The sequence below is a fragment of the Rhipicephalus sanguineus genome, chromosome 7 (genome assembly GCF_013339695.2).
Source record: "Rhipicephalus sanguineus isolate Rsan-2018 chromosome 7, BIME_Rsan_1.4, whole genome shotgun sequence".
Taxonomy (NCBI): domain Eukaryota; kingdom Metazoa; phylum Arthropoda; class Arachnida; order Ixodida; family Ixodidae; genus Rhipicephalus; species Rhipicephalus sanguineus.
Genome location: NC_051182.1, coordinates 97496453 through 97518806, shown reverse-complemented (window position 1 = coordinate 97518806; position 22354 = coordinate 97496453). Strand labels below are relative to the sequence as shown.

General features: G+C 44.6%; 1 protein-coding gene across 2 annotated transcripts in view; it reads left to right on the top strand.

Moving 5' to 3' along the window:
* LOC119399628 (2-Hydroxyacid oxidase 1) overlaps positions 1–20932 on the top strand; it is a 135130-nt gene extending 114198 nt beyond the window's left edge. The window contains exons 5-10 of one of the 2 annotated variants that reach the window (XM_037666434.2): positions 5183–5438; positions 9814–9977; positions 11689–11780; positions 13505–13663; positions 15334–15403; positions 20652–20932. In XM_037666434.2, the coding sequence (XP_037522362.1) occupies positions 5183–5438; positions 9814–9977; positions 11689–11780; positions 13505–13663; positions 15334–15403; positions 20652–20785 (875 nt within the window). In that variant the 3' untranslated portion in view covers positions 20786–20932. The remainder of the gene's footprint in view (positions 1–5182; positions 5439–9813; positions 9978–11688; positions 11781–13504; positions 13664–15333; positions 15404–20651) is intronic. The other variant, XM_049417798.1, reaches the window with a different exon arrangement.
* The last annotated feature ends 1422 nt before the right edge of the window (positions 20933–22354 follow it).

The following is a 22354-nucleotide window of genomic DNA, read 5'->3' as shown; positions in this document are numbered from 1 at the left end:
CAATCGAGCGAAACGGCCGCGAATGCACCATGAGTGAGGCATGTAAATCATGACATACATGACATGTATGTCATGGTTTTCATGTTACCACCTGTTATTCATGTCCTTTATACAGTCACATCGCACAACACCAATTCTGGTGTATATCAATTTAACGAAACGGCCGCGAGTGCGCTATGAGCATGGCATGTAAACAATGTCGTACATGACATGCATGTCATGATTTCCACGTTCTCACGTGTCAGTTATGTTCGTCATACAGAGATGTCTCGTCATACCAGTTTACGTATATATCCATTCATCTAAACGGCCGCGAGCACCCCAAGACCATGTCATGTAAATCATGCTGCACATGACATGCGTGTCATGATTTGCACGTTAGGACTTGTCATTATGTTTGTCATGAACTCCTGTCACGTCATACCAATTTTGGTATATATGAAAAAAACGGAACAGCCGCAAGAGCCCAAAGGCCGTGGAATGTAAATCGTGCTGTTCATGAGATGCATGTCATGATTTTCATGTTATGACCTGTCATTTATGTTCGTAATAAGGTCATGTTATGCCACACCAGTTTTGGTATACATCCGATTAACGAGACGGCCAGGAGAGCACAAAGTCGTAGGCGGCTAGCTAGCTAGCTAGCTAGCTAGCTAGCTAGCTAGATAGATAGATAGATAGATAGATAGATAGATAGATAGATAGATAGATAGATAGATAGATAGATAGATAGATAGATAGATAGATAGATAGATAGATAGATAGATAGATAGATAGATAGATAGATAGATAGATAGATAGATAGATACGCTCAAAGTCGCAGAAATTCGCTAAAAAATGCTTCGCATTTAAAACGTTGCTATGTCGGACATAGGCGAAAAGTTCGGTATATACTCAGTGAGCAGTGGTACCTTATCAGAAATGACTAAGCAGAATATCAGAAATGGCTAAGCTCAAGCAGCCATTGTCCTGTGCGCTCTTTTCTTCAGATCTCGTGTTTTAGTGCTGCATCAATCATGCAAGTATTCCAACCAGCCCAATTTCCCATTCTGCTGCTGAATATAATGCTTGTCATTAAGACAAAACTTCATGCGTATCTTTATATAGATCTCTTAAGAGCCCGCATCCTCCGTTTATGCAGCCCCAAGACATTCAAATGCTTTAAACATGACGAAACTGCTTTTTGTGACTCCTGTCGGCAGTTGATAGCGTAAGATATCTTTATACGCACCTGCTACTCTTTTAAATGCGAATCATTTCTTAGCGAACCTCAGGCACTTTGGCAGTTTCTATCTATCTATCTATCTATCTATCTATCTATCTATCTATCTATCTATCTATCTATCTATCTATCTATCTATCTATCTATCTATCTATCTATCTATCTATCTATCTATCTATCTATCTATCTAGCCGCCTACGTCTGGGTGCTCGCCTGATCGTCTCCATAACTTGTAATATACCAAAATTGGCATAGCAGGGGATCAGTGTATGACAAACACGATTCACTGGTCATGACATGAATAACGTAAAATACGTGTCGACTACGTCATGAAACCCTTTCTCTCAGTCACGTGTGGCACATACCCGTAAACCAGAGTTAATGTTATGCGGGCATGTGCCACAGGTGATAAAGTCTCAACCAACACAGTAACCGCGAACACACACACATCGACACGCAAGGAAAGTGATAATAATAATAATTGTTTGGGTATTACGCCCCAGTACCACGATATGTTTTTGAGGGGCACCGTAGCGAAGTGCTCCAAAAATTCTGACCATCGGTTATTCTTTAACGTGTACCGAGATCGCACAGAACATGGGCATCTAGCATTTTGCCGCCACGAAATACGACCGCCGCGGCCGGTATCGAACCCGCGACCTACGGGTCAGCAGCCGAGCACCTTAACCACTACGCCACCGCGGCGGACGCAAGAAAACTGAGGAAGCTGAAGACAGAACACCCCTCGAAGGTGCTCAACTACCATCCACTCATCCACGTGGTCCGCAACGTGGACCACGTTGATTACGCAAAACCCGGAGTCAATGTTTCCTACAATAAATCTGCCGAGAGAACCAAGCCTGTCATCATTGCCGGTGACTTTAACATTGATTTATCAAGACCCAACAACGCTTGGTCTTTATACTCTGTGAAAGACAGCTTGGTTGTGGAGAGGGCATCAAAACACCTTGCTTCCACGTCCACGACAGGAGTCATCATAGACCATTTCATCGTAAGAGGCATACAAGATTTCTACCATCTGCACTATACCTCGCCCTTCACTACATTTAGACTCCTCATAGCAGCGATCACGAATGGATCCGATTAACAATACCGGTCCAGCTGCTGATGCTTACTTATCAGGGTGATGATGACCTTGTTCAAGAACTGTCAAGACTCCCTTCTACACATACACACAGGTTCGTGAAACGTGCGTGCGTTCTCCGTCATAAGGGACAAGTATAAGCATAACAACTGTAACTATGACTACTACGTACGTGCAGTGCGTCTGCGCGTGCCCCTAGGCTGTGTAGATATTTAGGGAAACTTTTCCTGATTGAAACTTAGGTGCGAGTAACGCCTGTCCTGTGCATCTGTGTTCCTTCTTTGTCCTGTTTAGATTCGCGCTATCCAGTATTGTAGAATATAAGCACTACATATCAGCATACGAGACTGGTGTTGGTAACACCCATGTTGCTGTTGGCATCGTTACGCAACTGTAAACGACTGGTATATAATAAATATGCAACTCTTCAACATATGCGTGTGCGTATACCTCTTCCATATTTCTCTTGCGTCATTCTGTAACGTTTCGTTCAATGTGAAAAATTACGCCAGTCACAATCCCGCGCATGCTTCGCATAACATCGAGTCCCACGGTACATGGGATCTGCAGAATTTTTTTGTTTCTACCAGTTTACCAACATTAACTTTCTGATAATGCCAATTAAGTACCACAAAAGTGCTAACCATACGTTAGATTAACTATTTATAAGTGTCGTAACGGTACATAGTGTTGGAAAATAATTAATTATTGTCTACATGAAACAGAAGAAATAAAACAAACGGAAATGGCTGTTTAAAACGATGACTCTCCAGACGATGCTGCCAGACTCAACTCCGTAAGATGGATACAATGTAAAATATACTTTTATATAAGTAAGATTGAGACTGCTGTGCATCCAGTTCAGAGCGTCCCCGCCTCTCGTGCATTCGCGCTCGTCTTCTTTCTGGATTCCTTGACCCAGCCTTGACCCAGCCTCGAATAAGCCAACAGGGAATCGTGATGGAGTCAGCATTTTACTGTCCGGAGATATTCCGCAAAGGCGGCATTAAACCGGTGCATTTCATCACGAAGGAAGTGCCATGTGCCATCCATGGTCAGCGCGTGTGTCTGCGGGGTGTGTATCTGACGGATCCCCGCTTCGCAATGCCTCTTTGGCCTTGTGACTACTTCGCTGGCGTCCTTACTGATACTGCAAAGTTTCGTCCTCGACGGCCTCTAGCACGCTTGCGACCTGCATTTAGGAGTTTGAAAAGGCTGAATACCATCGATAAGGAATAAAAGCTTGTTGAAGCTTAACGTTGTCGCATGTCGTTCTCGTCGCGCTACTAGCCACCACGAAGGATGAAGCGCCATTCTCTCTGAGTGGTCAAACCGTGTAATTGAGACGCACGGAAAATAAGGTCAGTTGGTTACCGGCGCACCTTTCGCATTCACCTTATTTTGATAGCGTCAGCGATGCTAGTGGGGGGTGGGGGGGGGGGGGGGGAGGCGTAAACGCTTTACGCTAGCGCACCAATGATCGTGGCCTACGCGTTACAAACGAAGTTACGTCCCATTTAACATTACCAATACAAAAGGCGAAAATTTTACAATTGAGCAATAATAAATGGAAGAAAAAGGTCAAGAAAATGGCGAAGCTTGCATTAACTCGCGCCAGTATTGAAACAGAGAAGCCGGACGATTCTGAAGTCTAATCTGGTTGTTTCTAGGTTATTGCTAGGCTTTAGCTAGGGGATGCTAGGTTGTTTCTAGGTTGCCTCTCAGCGCAGGGAGGTTCGAGATAAACCAGAGACAGTCACAGACACGACACGGATGTCCAAACTCCAGAGACAGAAACTCGCGCTGAAACGGAGCGTTAGCATCTCCCATAGATCTACGGCCACGTCATCGTTCGCGCAGGTCTTCCATCACTTCGGGGTCTTCCCCAGCCGCCATTGCCTTTCCCGTTGCCTGGTATTCTCTCGTTGTACGTACGGCACTCCGTACAGACTGAATGAAAAAGACGTACAGAAACTTCAAACGTGCAGCCGCGGTGTTTGTCACTGAATTGATCTTCACAGTTTATTAGAACTTTTCTCAATTACTGGTTGCGTCTGTCTACAAATTGTTGTGTGCCGTCCGTCTGTTACCGTCTTCATTTTTAGTGAACCAGCGGTGAGCAGTGGAATTTGCCCCATTTCTGTGGCACATGACCGTTGATGACGATGATAGTTTTTGCACACATACGTAGACACAAAGGTTTCTACGGCCGGCTTAACAACTTCGTTCTTAACGGCTTCGTCATTAAAATTGAATTGGACATAAGGTGTCACCGTTAACCACGAGTGAAGGGATTTCTGGGTGAGCCACAATAAAAAAACAAAAAAAGTAATGTATAGCTTAGTAAGTAATAATATGTCACCAACCATTCTTCCCCACGAGAGCTGTTGCCAAATTATTGGAAACTGCTTGGAGAGTACGCATTACCACATATGACATTATATACATACGCCCGTATCTCAAAGAACTTCTAAGGACAGGGTATGCTAGCTTTAAAATAGTTTCTTTCATTTTCGAGTGGAGTCTACGAGTGAGTTAGGTCCTTTAGGTTTAGGTAAAGCTAAAAATTGGTGGCGGCAGATTTGTTAGCGCTGATTCTCGCCGTTTGTTAGAGAAGGCATTTTGAGTGAAAATGAGTAGTATGCACTACAGTGAAAATAATTAGTATGCACTACAGTGAAAATGAGTAGTATGCACTACAGTAAATTCCATGCGCTGTTCTTCGAACTCGTCATGGCATTGTGATTCGAACACTAGAAGAGTCCATTGATAAAACTTTTTTGTAAGAAAGATCTTCTGCAAGGCAAGTGCCGAAAGGTCCCGAAGCCAGCTGATCTCGAGTTTACAACCTGCAGCTGCACAGGACGCGGGTACCGTGATGGTTGTGAGCGCCATGAGCACAGCGTCGATCGAAGATATCAGAGCCAGTGCACCGGGCTGCCTTCTATGGCAGCAGATGTACATCTTCAGGAACCGCTCTTTGACAGAGTCCATGATCAGGAGGGCGGAGCATCAAGGCATTGCTGCCATAGTGGTCACCGTTGATTCACCCGTCTATGGACAGGCCATATTCATCAACAAGAATATGTTCGTCCTTCCGAGAGGCCTCAGGTGAGAACTTCCTGCGCGACACACGTGCGCTGAAGTGAAAGGCACAAGCAAAAAAATTCTTTCAAAAATAATTTTATGGCCTTAGTTTCAAAAAATTCGGCAGATGCCACGCATTGTGGGAATTGGTTTCATGCGAACCTATCAGAGAGTACTTCAATGCTGCATTTATGGCTTTGAGTCAAGCGTTATGAGGTGGATCGACGTGTTTTTGTAAGTGTAGTAGCTGTGTGCACGAGGTGGGCTTACCAGACACGTCGACAACATTGGCGTTTTAAGGGTAACTTCTGGTGCGACGTAACGCCAGCCGTCACTTTAGAGCAGATACGTCAGTATTATCGAAACTAAGTGCACTTTATAGTGTAATCACGTGAATATCATATGTTACTTTCGTTTATGTATTCCTCCGGGGTCCAGCAATGCTTCAATATAGCTTGCTGAATCATAGGCATACAAACACAATGTTTATTAGACTGCTATAAAAGCGGAGCCAATACTGGAACCACAGCCGTTAATTTGATATGACGCCTGCATCAATAGGGTACATATGTACTGTTTATTGCGTTCTTGTAAAATTAGATAGCCAGCACCACAATTGACGCTGCACTGACATTACGCCTGCATAAGCTGTATCTCCAAACCAGTTTATAGATCTGGCGTGACTCTGTGGTAGAATACCTGATTGCCACGCAAAATGCTTGGGTTCGATTCCTGCTGGTATACTAACCTTTATTCCTTCAATGCGTCGGGTGAAAGCTACCGACGTCGGTTTTTCTAAACCTTGTCGCATTTAAATTACCAATGTCTGTTCTCGCCATTCCTCGGTCGATATAAACTGTCAATCACCTGTAGCGCATACCCGTACACCGCGGCCTGTGGTAAACGGGTATGTGTCAAACGTGTCTGGAGAAAAGCGTTTGACAACCTATGCGACAGGATTTTCATGTTAGTCATGGCATGACCCGACAGTCGTATTCGTCAAATCATCTCACCCTCCCATGCCAATTTTGGTCTACACCAAGTTAAGGAGGCGATCATGAGAGCACCCAGACATAGGCGGCTAGATAGATAGATAGATAGATAGATAGATAGATAGATAGATAGATAGATAGATAGATAGATAGATAGATAGATAGATAGATAGATAGATAGATAGATAGATAGATAGATGAATGGATGGACGGACGGACGGATGGATGGATGGATGGATGGATGGAAACGCTCAAAGTGCCACAGGTTCGCAAAGAAATGCTTCGCATTTAAAACATGACACGATTCCATATACGTTTGCCTAAGGCGACTCAAAGGCGAAAGCCATGCTCTCTTTTCCTTCTCAGTAAATTGTATTGATCCCCATACATGCCCGAAAAATTTCTGCGCCCAACGTATTTTTTCACAGTATCCGGGATCGGCGCACCTTCGACCAAGCGACGCTGTTATGTTATGAGGCTATCATGTGACATCAAGTTATGCGACATCATAGCGACGTAACCATGACGTCACAAATTATGGCCACCTGTGACGTCATTGATTGGGGTCCTCACACGCTGTCGCCGTCGCGGCCGACGGTCACTTTTCGCGTTCGTTGAGGCGTCCAGGGCATTGAGCTTAATAATTAAATTTGTATTTATATCATACGTAGATTCTCTCAACAAACAACTTCCAGGGACGATTCTAAATGCCGAGCTTAGCTTTGAGGGCCTAATTTGTTAATTATGGTTGCCTCACGAGGTTGGCAAGCTCAAGATGATGTGTCAGCGGCATGCAGTCTTATCAATGCACGTCACTGCCACGTCACATGCGTTTCGTATAAAAGCAAGCTGCTCAATAAATCAGCCCTCTTGTTTCGTTATCTGGCTTCCGTGTCGTATCTCGATAGCGACGTAACAAAGCGCTTACCAAATATGCAGCGTTTGTGGTAGAAAAGGAGCGACTCTTGTTAGTGGACTTATGCTGAAGTGTTCAAAAGAAAGCCCGCTTAGAACAGTAAGTGTTCTACGGCTTTCAGCTATGCTTCGCGAGAGTGCCCAATGTTACATGCGTGAAAATACCTTACTCAGTGTTTTGTCTTACCTTCGCAAGTATGAATCACCTGAAATAGTAATTAAGATGTTTAGAAGCTTGAAAATTTTTATTTTTTGTGTTCATGATAATACATCCCAGCAAAACATTCCTTTTGTTTACATACTTGCGTATGTGTCAAAGGATGCAGTGCTTGCTTACACGAAATTTGTCTTCTAAATAAAAAGTGCCCGACTATTTTATGTAAAACACCCAAAGGCTAGTAAAAAGGCGAGCCACTCCAGAAATTCTTATATTTCATTAAGGCGAAAGCCTACGATGCCTCGTAAAACGCGAAAATTGACCGTCGGCGTCCCGCGGCGTCGGGGGCCACACGAATAATGCAAAACATCATCACGTGATAACGTTACCATATGGCGCCGTATGATGCCTCCATCATACGGCATCGTAGCTTGGTCAAAAGTGGGCAGATCACGGAGGCAGTGCAACACCAGGTGAGCTGCCTCCGAAAGTGGAGGCAATGCAAAACCACGCTTGGCGCACTTAGCTTTCGGAGGGAGGCGAGGGAGGAGCAATACATCGGCTGAGAAGAAAAAGATGGATTTCGCCTTCGAGGCATCTTAAGTGAATGCACAAGGGACCCTGCGAGTTTTTTAGCGAAAGATATCGAGAAAATGTGAAAGAAACATAAAATAGAAGGTGAAAAACTGTGAATTTCGAATAAAGATAGGTACTTCCGCTTTTTTATCAAGCCGATCATTATCTCAAAATAATCTGCCATTAGGGGTTATAATAGCAATAATAACTGTTGGGATTTTACGAGCCGAAACCATAACATGATTATGAGGGACGCCGTAGTGAAGGGCTCCGGAAGTTTCAGCCACCTGGGAAGTTTAACATGCACCTAAATCTCGGTACACGGGCCATCGAAATTCGGGCCATTAACGATGAGTGTTCAACTAGGTGATCATAACCCACGTAGTGAAAATATTACACCCTTTTTCACTAAAGGGGACCATGAGGCGATGCAAAGCGGGAGCACTTGCACAATCGCGTTCCGTTGGCGTTCGTTGGGCATGCTACCGACCTCGCGTCGTGGAACGCGAAGAGGAACGCTACGCGCCTCGTGTTTTCCTCTAGCCTGGCCGTTAATTCTCACAGGGCGAGCGGGGACCGCGGTCGACAGGCGCGCGAGAGGAGGGCAGAGTAGGAGAGGAAAGAGGGGGAGGGGACGCGCATGCGCTGGCGCTCATCGCGGCGTTGCGCAGGAGAGAATTTCGGCATGTCTATCCCGCGTTTCAGAGGAAGAGTGGAGAGGGGGAGGGGAAGGGGGAGGGGATGTGGTGAGGAGGAAATGGGACAGAGGAAGTGGTGAAGAGGTAGGGAGAGAGGGGAAGTGGAGTGGAGAGGGGTGGAGAGGAGGTGTGTGGAGAGAGTATGCGCATGGGCAGTAAGGGTGGTCACGCCGCACACCACCACCACCACCACCACCGGTTTGAACTCCGCCATAAGATGCTTCGCATCTAAAAATAACTCGAAACAATTCTACAGGGCGGAAGGAAAACGATGAAAGAAAAGAAGGTGTCCCAGCTACATAACTACTTCTTATTTTGTCAGTTCGCGTCACATAGCACATTTATGTGCTACTGCCCTTCGGAGACCGGAAGGGCGAGCGCTTGAAAGCGAGCACAACCGTATTTTCTCAAAGCAAGCGAGTCTCATGACAAGATCACTTCTCATCATTTCAACACTTATTAATTCATGCACGACGTTCGTTTCACCCGGGTGAATGGAGCCCTCGCAATGTTATCGGAATTTATAGAGTTCCACATGTCACTTTTAAAATCTTCTCGACTTCCTCACCGGAAAACTTGTATAATAAACAGTGCATAAAACATGGCGCAGGCCTTCTTGCAGCTTCCCTTGTAATGTTTGATGTAGTGGTGCAGCTCTTGGCGTAATCTCACCCGGGGGCAGATTATTATTTCACTTGTAATCGTGACGGCCTGCGTATGAAAATAGGTACGTATATTTTTTCGAGTGTTCTAATCACAGCTGTGCACTGTGAATTTTGAAATAACTTGTACATCATATTTAAACTTTCATCTTGGTGAATGTAACTGAGCAGCAGTAAGCATTGAAGGCATCACATAGCTATAACCGATTACGATAATCGGTGTCATGCAAAACATTTACAGAGCACTGGTGATGCAACATTGTGCAAGAGCGTCTTGGAGTTTATCTTGTAGTGATTGAAATACTGACGCGAGTCTTGGTCTAGAGTTACATAGCAGCAGATTATTCTGTCACTTACTGCGCATTGTCGATGAAACGAGTTGCCCGTTGTATTGCGCAGGTTTGCAAACCTGGAAGCATCATGGCCCGGAAGATCATTCACATTCGATCCTTCCAAGGAAGGCTCTATAGGACACCTGCTGTCATCATCGGTGACGTGGGAGGATTTCCGATGGTTGCGTTCTATCACGACACTTCCACTTGTGGCAAAGGGTATCCTGACCGGTAAGGATCATCTCGAGGAGCAACTGCCATGTTTGGATAGCATTCGGTGTCAGCCCTCACATCATTTATGGCAGAAAAAAAATTTCCCATATTGCTGAAAGCGTAATGCGCATTCCAGTGGGCATGAAATAGGAAATGTGGTAAAGTGGTTCGTCTGAAAGCAGTAGACCGCCTTTTTTTATGTTCCATCTTGCGCACACGCAGTGGCTGCAAGATAATGGCAGTACAGCACGATCGAAAGCCAACAACCTATTTCGCTGAATGTCCACATCTTTAAGGCATTGAGACCAAATTCAGTGCAATGCTACAGTACAGGATACGCCCGCTACCTGTACGACTACTTTACACAAGCCCCACACTGCCTCATACAGAGAGAATCTCGGTCTGCGAGATTAAATCCTCGGCTTACACGCCTAATGGCAGATATTAAGTGAGACATACTCAGGAGATCAAGCTCGTGTGAAGGGGGTTCATTGAAAGCGTCATCATCACCCATTGTGATATACTCAGTGACCAAACTTTGGCAGAAAAACAGGCCTCGAACATGGTTCCTTCAGTGACATATACAAAGTACCCAAATTGATGCGAACAAGGCCCACCGAAAAGACTGTTACCCCAAATGTTAAATGCTGGCCTCTACCTTATCGATAAAAATTGGGGGACGCTTAAGCTTCGCCGTTAAGAGTTGAACGCGATAGCGATATCCGGCCCCATCTTCATGCTGCTCTGTTCCGCTTGTCATTATGTTCAGTCGCCCGGTCTCATACAGTTTCACACACTCGACATGCCTATAGTAAAGGTAAAGGTTTCCGCCCTCTTCAACAGCACTCTTATGACAATAGTGTACCCACTACGTGTATGTAAGAGAATTCGCGCACTAATGTGCATGCCCTCTGTTATGGGTGGCATGCTTTAAACCAGCAGCAATTACGCGCGTGATACGTTTCCGAAGTTGCGATGCACCCACTACGTCTTCGTAAGGGAATACGCGCAGTAATGTGTGTGCCTTTTGTAATGGGTGGCCGGCTTTGAACCACCGACTCGTTATGCACTTCACATGGTGTGATGCCCGATGGCAATATACGCATGTACCCCGTTTTACTGCGATATTACATCTCCTACTGTGACACCTGTACACAGGACGCGTATGTTTGTGAAGCATTAAAGTTATTTCAGTGCAGTTTCAAGCAATGGAGTGGCTAGGTGGTAGAATACCTGCTTGCCGCGCAGACGGCCTGGGTTCCGATCCTCACTCGTACCTAAGATTTTTTCATTATTTATGTTATACAAGATGGTGATTTTTCGCTCACAACCAACGACGGAATTTCTGCGGAACGAGCTCTTTACCGCTATCGCGTTAACACCACGTGGCGAAGCACACCAAATATGGATATTGAAAGTATCAAAAGTTATGGGCCATGCTCTGTTGGCGCATTCAGTGTCTTCCCGCTGCAATGGTTGTATTTTTGATATTGTGCGGTCTAGTTTGCTACGACAGTGAAAAACATTTTTTGATGTAGTCTCAAACTGAAGAATTTCCATCGGTTAATGTGTCTGCTTCCGTTAAATGAGCATCAGGACCGGCCAGAGTAAAAGTTTCACTCCGTGCTTTCAATTTCGTTCTGTTTTTACTGGGATTTGTATTTGAGGACGAGGGGTCATTCACGCAAACTTCAAATAAACAACTGAAATCACATGGTTTTTTTTCCAGCTGAATCGGCCCTCGCGGCTTACGAGAATGGCGCGTCGGCAGTTGTGGTCTCAAACCACGGAGGAAGGCTGCTCGACGGAAACCGCGCGACGGTGAGAGCCTGGTTAGGCTTAATATTGAATCTCGTACTACGTGTTGTAAGACAACGACACGATCCTGCGTCAGCTGGATGTTAGTTGCGCAACACTGCGTTTTATGTCTAAAAAACAAAAAGAAACATATCGGCACAGAAAAAAATGCAGATTCCGATGTACTTTTATGTCCCCCTGTTACGGCGTGTAATGGTTTCGATCGATCAATAACCGAGAAAGCAATATACAGGATAGTTTGTGTGCAATAATAAGAGTATGTGTGGTCTTACGAGCCAAAACCACCACACGATCGTGAGGCATGCCGTAGTGGAGGGCTTCGGAAACTTCGACCATCTGGCGTTCTTTAAAGTGCACTGGCACCGCACAGTACACGAGCCTCTAGCATTTCGCCTCCATCGAAAGACGAACGCCGTGGCCGGGATCGAACCCGCGGGCTTCGGGTCAGCAGCCGAGCAGCATGACCACTGTTGTTCTGCGGCGGACAGCGTTTATGCGCATGGTGATGTGAATGATGCAAGGAGGACGGATAGTAAAACTTGAGCATAATATATTACATAACTTCGAATACTTGCGGATGAAGGAGCCGTTTTGATTAGGTTTTGAAGTCTGTTTACTTGCCTGCTCTGTAATATTCCTGAACAACGCCACGCGTAGCAAACACAAATGAATCCAATGAATTGGTTTGGCCAAGAATATCTAATCAGAATATTTACTCCGAGCCAGTGTTCTCGGAAGTTTATGCACTGGACCGTCCGGTCAACACCCTTGAAGTAGTTGTTGGGCAGTAATAGTTTTTGGGCAGAAAAATGACTAGGTTGTACAAAAAACAAAATTGCGAGCAATCTCTGACATAGTTACAAATATTTCAAAGTTTCTTCCTTGTCCTCAGATTAACAGCTGTCCTATATAAATAGCTGTAGATAGTCGCAAATATTCGTAAACGTTAAGTGAAGTGAAACTATGATCAAATAAATAATCTTTGTTTCAGTGTACAATGTGTAAACGTGCATTTGCAGGTTCGGATTTGTTACAGCGACAGGGAAGCGCGTTAAAGAAGTAAGAAACATAAAAAGTAATTTTAAGGTAACGCCTTTTTCGGTGCTATAAGCTTGTCCAACTTTGACGCGGCGGTGACGGCTACAGGCAAGTGCCGCCTTCGTTTCATTTAGTGGCACAGCCGCTCGATGAAAAGGTTAATGACGAAGAATTCTAGACAATAGATTGGACTCGTGTCATGAAATGCGCATCAGCAGCGAGATGCCTTGACAATGGATTCATGGACGTTGCGCACAGGAAATGCAACTGGATAGAGCGTGTTAGTCATTCGGTATTCAGATGACTGCGCCGAGCCAGTTGAGCGAGGACTATGGCGAGCAGACATCACAGACGCTGACTTTTAGAAAATACAAGTGTCCGTGATGTGCCATCACCAATTTCTTCGTTTAATTCGCGCTCTGTAAATATGTCGATATTAAATGTAACAGCGGAACGATACATTATGCAAGGTATAACGACAAATTTATATTACTGCCTGAAAAATATAACACAAAGGCTTTGCATAAACATGGCCTACTTAGCACACGCGCTGATGTTCACTTGTTTTTCCCGATAGAGGTAGATGAGCGCCTTCAGCGTTTCCCTTTGAACTCGACATATTTCTATGACCTTGCACACTATAATGACCATGTAAGCCAGCGCCCTTTGTCCACCTGCTTTATTCACAGATCGAGGTATTGCCAGAGGTGGTTGCCGCTGTTGGTGACCGTATGGAAATCTACTTGGATGGCGGCGTCCGATCTGGAGCCGATGCTGTGAAGGCAGTGAGCTTTGGTGCCCGGGCAGTGTTCGTCGGCAGGCCTGCGCTTTGGGGGCTCGCTTACAACGTATGCATTCTAACTCCTTGTGTTCAAGTACTTGCGCAAGTCGCATGAGTCGCTCGCCCGCTGTAGACATGTGCGGAACGAGTTGGAGCTACCACAGTTGTTCCTACCAAACAGTCATTGCGTTGGATCGGTGGAATCCACCGGAAATGAAAAGATAACTCATATCTGCGGCATATCTACCTAGCAGGCGGATTGAAAGTTAGAACTAAGTAAATAAGATTCCCCCCAAAAAAGCTTTGAAAAGAAATACTACGCTATGCAGTAGTAAAGATTGCAAGGAATTCATTTGTATGAATACTCGGGCTGTCTCTTGCGGCCTCACGCGTGTTGAGCCGTGTATCTGCGCAGCTATGACGTGGCTTTTCGCTTAACGGTATCGTTGCGCATGCAGTACTGAACTGAGATTGCTATTTATTTTTGCTCTACTTTAACAACGTTTAACAGAATACACCGCCGTATGTCTAAAAATTTTGAAGAAAAAACTTGTGGACGCTAGGACTATTTCACAGTGCCTGTAGCTGCGTAACCGCAGTATGGCTTCCTGCCTCACGTTCTTCATGGCTTACGTGTAGTAGTCAATACAGATAGCTTTGCATATTTTCTGCTTATTTAACAACGTTAAATGTAGGATAGGTATGCTAGGCGAGATTTAACCATATTGAATAACTGTTTGAACGCTCGGGCTTTCTCACGCCATGACTTCATAACTTCTGTAAGCGCGAAAGACACGTAAGACCAGAAAGAACACAGGACAAGCGCTACTTTCAACTGTGATTTTATTGGGTAGTAACACCAAATATATACGTGTAGCCACCAGAAAAGAAAGGGAGAAAAACTAGACGACAACAACAACAACAAAAAAGATAAATCGAGGAGAGACATACTATCGCAGTGCGGCGTCTACCCGTGCTAACACGCGTCAAGCGCGTATGCGCAAGCAAGAGTCTATGTGATGAAAACCTTATTGCACATCACCCAGAAAGCATCAGGAAAAGAAGTGCCAAGGCACGCGCTACGTGACTGCACCATGCGCAGATTCCAAAAAGTGAAGCTCCTTGCTTGTCAACGTAATCGAAGGAGCGCTAATCGCGATTAAATCATCCCTCTTCATATCAGCGGCCTCGACAATTAATCTGGAGTCAATATCCGAGTCCCGATACAAGACCGCTCGTTTATTCTCCTTATTGCGATGCTCACTTGAGCACTAATACAACGCTCCGTCTGCCCTACATAAACTCCGCCATCGAACCTATGGCGGAGCGACGCAGCTCTAAAAGCGTTTCGCAGGTACGCAGACTGATTGCCTATTTAAAACACGTAATGGGAAAGCTGTGGATGACGATGATTTCAAACAATTTACTAGCTTTTGTACCAGGCTGTTTGCACCCAGACCCAGTATCATAGTCACTATCATGCCATGTAACAAAACGATCATTTGTGCCGTTTTCAGCAAACGTTTTTGTTGAGGTCAGCCCTATATTTTGGAATTGTTATGTTTGCTTCCTTTTGTATCTCAATTTCCTAGGACATCTTTTGCAAGAGATTTATCTCAGGAAGACAGTGGAGTTGAACGCTTAACCACAACCATTTAGCAGAAGATTTAATATTAATATGAATTCTAGCATTGATAACCTGAATTCTATTGAAACCTCTTTATTTGTTGTTTATAGGGGAAACACGGTGTGGACAAGGTGTTGGAAATCTTCAGAAGTGAATTCAACCACACGATTCAGCTACTTGGTGAGTGACCCTGCAACGAGATAACTTAAAAAATTGCTCTGTACTTTTTGTAATCAGAAGGCAGTTCTTGTTGTTGCGTAGGTTATGCACATATTATTTACTGAGTTTTGTTTAAGTTTGTTGATTCAGTTGGGCCCTTTGGCCCTTTCTATCACTGCTTGCGATGCGTCCGCATTGGAATCACGTACGTAAGAACGCCATGTTTTGCTTAGACCGCGTGCGCAGAATTTCTGTTCATGCGCATTACGCGAAACGCGGCGTTCTTACGTACACGACCCGTTACGGACACAGCGTTCGCAGAACAAAGACTTCCTATTGATATGAAAGACTGTATGCAATAGCAAACCCTGCACTAAATATTTTAAGCATAAGTATGTACTTATACCTAATGTACTGTAAGACACCTACGCATGAACGCTGGCAAAAAGACTTTTTTTTTGTGAACACTCTGTTTTGCAAGTCCTCTTTTAGTACTCTCCTGCTTTTATCTTCGGCAATTTCTTCTTCATTCCTTCCTGTCTGATCCTAAAGTGTATATGTAACATGACAGTTACATAATAAAGTAGAAAATAATGTACAGTAATAAAAATGTTGCGCTTGCGGACATAGATACAAATACCGAAAAAAAAAACAACGCGGAATAACTGCTGCACGTGTTTCTCTACTTGTGGAAATGTCGGCACGGGCAACATCTTTATAACATAAATCAATACCATGTTCCCCTGCATGGTATCATCCTAATGCAGAATACGGCACGTGATTGTAAGGAGAATCTAGCCGTGAGATGTGAAGCAACACGAGTAAAAAGTATAGCATGCTATCAATGAAGGATACTTCACTAGTGCTGATACTTTGTCGTAAATCTGTGAGCTGCAACCAACACTTTCAACCTGAGTACAAGAAAAACGGGAGGAGGAAATTGGTGTATGCTTCATTTATTAAGGCGAAAGCCTTAGATGCCCCATCAAATGCGAAAATTGACCATCGGCGTTGGCGTCCCGCGGAGTTGGGCACAGCACGAGTGATGCTAAAAATCACCATCACGTGATGACGTCACGGTATGAAGTAATATTGACGTCACAAATCGAAAAAAAACGTCTCGCGTCATCGTGGCGTCACATATTCTGGCGTGGCATCATGTGACGTAACGTCACATGATGCCGTCCATAGAGTTTCCTAAAATGAACTAGAGGGGACTCTGGTGCTGCGATCGTTCAGCCACCATGGGAATGATGGGTAGGTACACGGATTTGCCTAGTCTTTGTGCTTGCGGGCTTCGAACGCACTTGTGGCTTTGTTTATTGTTGTGTTTTGGTTTTCTTTCGTATAAAAGAATGGATCATTGTGAACTCCGTGACCAGATTTGAATCGGTGAGCCTAAAAAAGTTAAAGTAGCCAAGTGAAACTGCTGACTTTTGCTGAACTTCGTTTTGCGACAAAGCGGATGCAGGCGACGTGGAGCCAAACGGAGCCGAAATAACGAAGTTTAGACAAATCCGTGCACTACCCATGATTCTCATGCTGGCTTAAGCGCCAAACGACGTTGCAGCTCCCATAGACACTAGCGCCAGAGTTCCCTCTAGTAAGTATTGTAGGAAACTCTATGATGCCTTCATCCCATGGCATCGTAGCCTGGTGAAAGGTGGACCGATCACGGAGGCAGTGCAAAACCACGCTACGTGCAGAAAGCTTTCGGAGGGTGCCGGGGCAGCATGGAACGTATCGACTGAGAAGAAAAACAAGATGGCTTTCGCCTTCGAGTCGTCTTAGCTGAAGACACAAGGAACCCTGTGAGTTTTTTTCAGGCTTCGAAGTGAAGCATCGTTAGAAATTGGCAAGAAAACATTCGCCCGTTAATGCACTGTATTTATTACCCCACCAAGAACATTCGTAGTCGATGACACAGCGACAATCTCGAAAGTTTTACACCTGCGATATCTGAGAAACCAGCGGAGCCGGCAAGCAAATGCCACCACCTGGCGAATGCAGATTCAGTTGTTTCTTCTTCTTCGTCTTTTTTCCTCTTTCTTTCATCTTTCTTTCTCCGTCTATTTTTACCTTTCTTCCTCTCCTTTTTTCTTCTGGCTTTCTTGATCTCTGTCTATATTCTTTCTCTCCTCCTTTCCCTCCTCTTAACCCATTACATCATTCCTCCTCACCACCACTTCTCTTTCCCACAACTTGAAATTCTTAACTATTCACGGTTAACTATGCTATGGTATATCCTGTCACCTCCTCCTTTTCTTCCTCGCTTCCCTACTCCTCAACCTAGCGTTGGTCCTCCTTACCCTTACTTCCCTTCCTTCCCCTTTCTAAAGTATGCTATGCAAGACTATGTTATCCTTTAACCTCTCCCCTCGTCCTTTCCTTCCTCCTTACCATCGCATCACTCCTCGTCAGCCTCACTTCTCTTTTTCATCTCCTTGCTGAACTATAAGATACGTGGCTATGATATGTTAGGAGCTAATTGGCCAATGCCCTCTCTCTTTGGTGGATAAACTATACTATACAAGGCTGTGCCATGCTTTACCCCATCCTCCTTTCCTTCCTCCTCACTATCATATAACTCCTTCTCACTCTCACTTCCTTTTCCCACGCCCTTGCTATAATATGGCACACATGGCCATGTAGTTCTTTTCTGTTCAGCATAACCGCTGAGTTTCCTGTCAACGACACCGGCCTTATACCGAGCCTCCTTTAAAAAGAATCTTAGGAGCCCTTCCCAATCGTAGCTTAGCGTGTGAGTGCCTCGCCCACTATATTTCTTCCTTTATTTTCTTCTAGCGCACTGCACAATGCGCCATCTTAGCGATTTCCTTCCTTCTCGTAGAGAATTCGACCTTCACTCACGTGCTTATCAGCACAACGCGTCTGTTGCCACAGGCAAGAACGACAGTGATGGGTGAAACAGTGAAGCGCTACTGTGAAAGGCGACAATGAAATGTGGCAACGTGAAACGAAAAGTGCACCCCAGTAAATTATCTGATTTGCATATCATAAACGGTTTATCGACTACAAGTCCACAATCGAGAGAGAGCATCAGCTACTGCAAAACGGCGCCTACAAACAGTGACGTGACCAGCACACCTCCGATAGCCTACTTGAGCGCACCCGCGTTTGCGTACGCTTGCCGCCGCCACCACCAAAATCTGAGACTCATTGAAGCTTCGATTCAGAAGCGGCCGTAGGGATGCAGGCAGACCTCAAGCGCCAGTTGGCGAAGTCGGGCGAACTGCTTGGCGTGACTGCTACCCTGAGAGTAATAAGAAATATGAACATATCGCAACTCCGCGAAAAGTTGCCGAGACAACACTTACCAGCTTAACAGAAAACCCCCACCAGTTATGTGCCACAGAAATTGAACGAAACCTACCGTTCAGCACTGGTCTACTAAAAGTAAACAAAATTTGAAGTAAATAAATAAATAAACAACAAATAGTAAATGAATAAGTGAAAGTAATAAGCCAGTACAGTAATTAATAAATAAAGACACCCATAAGTAAATTGCGCTGCACTTCTGGCTCACGCGAATCGAGGTGGAAGTGGTTTAATGGAACACACGCTAAATTAAAAAAAAAACATAGCTGATCCCTCTGTCATAGGAATCGGTATAACATGAAAGTGAAATCTCTTTTCACAAACGTAAAGAGCGTTTTTTGTGCATTGTTTCGCCCCAAGGGAGAAGGAATGAATGCTATAGCAACAAATTGATAGCAACAAACAACAGCAGAGTCACACGTGCTGCAATGAAATGATAAGTGCCTGCTGTTCATTTGCCGAACATTGTCGCTATGTTCGGGAATAGGGGTTTGCACTCTGCTGAGTGCAACCCCTATTCGAGAGGTGCCAAGTGGTGGGGCGATGTGCTTCTCAAATAACGCGTGAAATAAGTGAGGCTGCAGAAATCGCGAAACTTGGCGATAAGTGCGTGAGCGTCCCGTCCATTGCCTTGATAGAAAAAGAAGTTCGGTACATGTCCCATGCGCATGACCACCGCAAGTGATGTGGGCTTAAACACTGTTTCGCTTTTTTGCAAGTAGTGCTTTGCAATCTTTTTTTTTTGTTCACGTGCAGTTTCGTTATATTGTGTCTCGTTTCGGAAATAAACTTGAGTTGTAAGTCAGCGCTCGTCCGTGTTTCTTCCCGGTCCCTTGTCCTTTTTTGCGCTGTTAGTCACATAATGGATCCCCAACTTGCCCAAAGATTTGCTCTCCTAAGTCAATCTATGGTTGATGGTAGCAGCACAGACGACTTCGATTCATCAGACTTCAGTACGGACCGCGATAGTGCGTCAAACTGCCCCGGAACATCAACAGATATCGGCCATTAAGTTCCGCTCTCTCCTTGGGCCGTTTTTATCTCTCTCGCGCGTTCATGTAAACGGATCTGGTGCGCACCAAAGGTCACAGCTCGTATCTGCAAGGTGTCCACTTTGTTCGGGCGGGAGCATTTGGCGTCGGCTGCACAAAGAACGGAGTTCTCTCCGCGAAGACGGCGCGGAGTGGACCTTGACATAACGCTCCGGAGGGCCGCGTGGAAGCTTCTTCGTATTGTTCTTCACCGCAGAAGTCGTCAGAGAGGCATGCAACCACACAAATAAGTATGCGTGGATTATCTTCGACGAGCCAACGTTCAGTGGGCCAGCCTTTGTTTCAACGCGTCGAGAACCTGCTTCGCGCGGTGGCATGTTAAGCACCAGTGCTTGTATTTTTGTATGGATGTGAATAACTTTTGTACTTTCAGAGCTTATATTTAGAGTATAATTCTATAAGGGCTTTGTGTTCAAAACGTATATTACAATTTTTTACTGTTTATCTTGTGCAGAGTAGCACTGATGTTCTTATGAACTTGTTTCTGTTGCATTTCTCTTTGATTTGATAATTTGTTGACAATATTCCAAATAGATCTGTTGTTTGAAATTAAAACTGTTAGAAAGACGAATTTTTCTTCCATCGTTTGATATTCTACACTTAAGCATCAAGTAATTTCTCTAGCAGGAAAAAAATATTTCCTCGACAACCAAAAAACAACCGATTTTTCCGCGGTCAGGAAAGCGTTAATTGGTGTTTGCCACCCGTCTCTTGTCTCCATCTTTCTTAGTGGACCAGAGATGAGCGTTGGGATTTGCCCGATTTCTGTGGCACATAGCCGTTCATGATGACGATAGTTTTTTGTACGCGTTGCACACACCAATGTGTTTACGACCGTCCTAAAGAGCGTCACTGATAAAAATCTTTCTCATTTCCAGGAGTGCCAGATGCCAAGAATTTGGGCACTGACTTTGTCGTCCGTGAACCGTACTACTCACAGCCACTGCAGCCAAACGGCGCACCGAGACATCCTTGGGGTGATTTGTTCGATTACAAGATTGCCGTAAGGTAGCACTGACAAGGCGTTACGAAGTTATCCCATATGTAACATGAAATAATTTTTCAACTGCTTCAGCCTTTCCCATTGCCAATGATACAATAAATGCGAATGAAATTTGTGTTGCTTTGGCTTTTGATGGCCTCACCGAATAAAACGATGTTTTGATATTTTGAGCACACGTACGGTCGGTGCATTTTCGTATTCGAAAGTGTTAGAATGCCTACTTGAAAATGACATTTTGCATAGTATTCTGCAACAATCACCAGACGCAAATCATATGGCGTGACCGCTGGTGAAATTCTACTCTTGTGCCACGTAATATTACATGTGCTGACGTGATTCCTCGTCATGCATAACACATGCATAATCTTTTACCGGCAAGTTGCAGGTAGTCGCGTGGCTCTGTGTTAGCTAGAGCACTTGCGTGCCACGATTTTCATATACGCCTCAAACCCTCTTATTTTTTCTCTGATCGTACGCGATAGCAGCGACGGACGCCTGCGGCGGCGGACAACTACGCCACCAAAATTGGTTCATGTTGCGATCTCATAACAGCTTAAGCTGTAAAACTCTCGTGTTCCTTGTTTATACTTTGGTATTGAGCTTTATAATAAACTCGGGTGATATTAATTAAGTCATACGCTAAATTATGAAGGAACAGGAGTTTTAAATATTCTTGCCCTGTGATAGCAAAACCTTGATTACAAACTACGGGTCCAGAGTGTCAGTCCTGGGGTTTTACTGGTCAAATAATTACGAGAAATTTTAATCCCATTATAAGTTTGAAAAGTCAGTGGAGACAGAGCTGGAAGACCATACAGCCGGCCACTCTATTAATGGATAAAATAAACCAGCCAGAAAGCAAACAATATCTGCTTTACAAAATTCTGCAGCACCAGCTATATTATCGTGCAGGCTTTGGACAAATGACAAAGTGGCATTAGGCAGCCGAGAGCATGCCCTTAACAACATTTTAACGGAGGAAACAAGACCGTATGACCCAAGCAATCTCAGTCTCAGAGAAACATTATTTGAAAAGGATGGTAAAGTACTTTGGACCGCTTATAGGGCACCACCGCCTTTTTTTTTCTACTTGGTAACAACGGTAAACATACTTACTCTTATGTGAGAGCAATACTGCATTTGTGACATCACAATAAAGTCATGTTTCGGTCAGTATCAAAATGCTCGGTCTACTATAATCTAGGCACGTGGACACGTTGTCACATCTCGGCAGCAAGCTTCGACAGTCAGTCAACGATACTCTGAACGAAGGCGCAGAGCGCTCTGTCTGTGCTTTCACTGTTGCATGCGGGATTCCTTTCTGATGCTATGTGATTGACAACACCGCGCCATTAGCCGTATGGTAAAACATGGGCGTCTTATTACCTATACCTATCCTACTGAGCGATAACATGAAGTGGTTCTCGTTAGAATTAGTAAATTCGATTAGTTTACGCCTAGCTTGCCGTGTTTCAAGGAGAAATGTCTTCACGTATCAAGAACGTGGTTCCCTTGGGCTTGTGCGCAGCGCACAGAAGACCTTGTCTGTCTTTTATTCAACTGCACTTTGTAATAAGT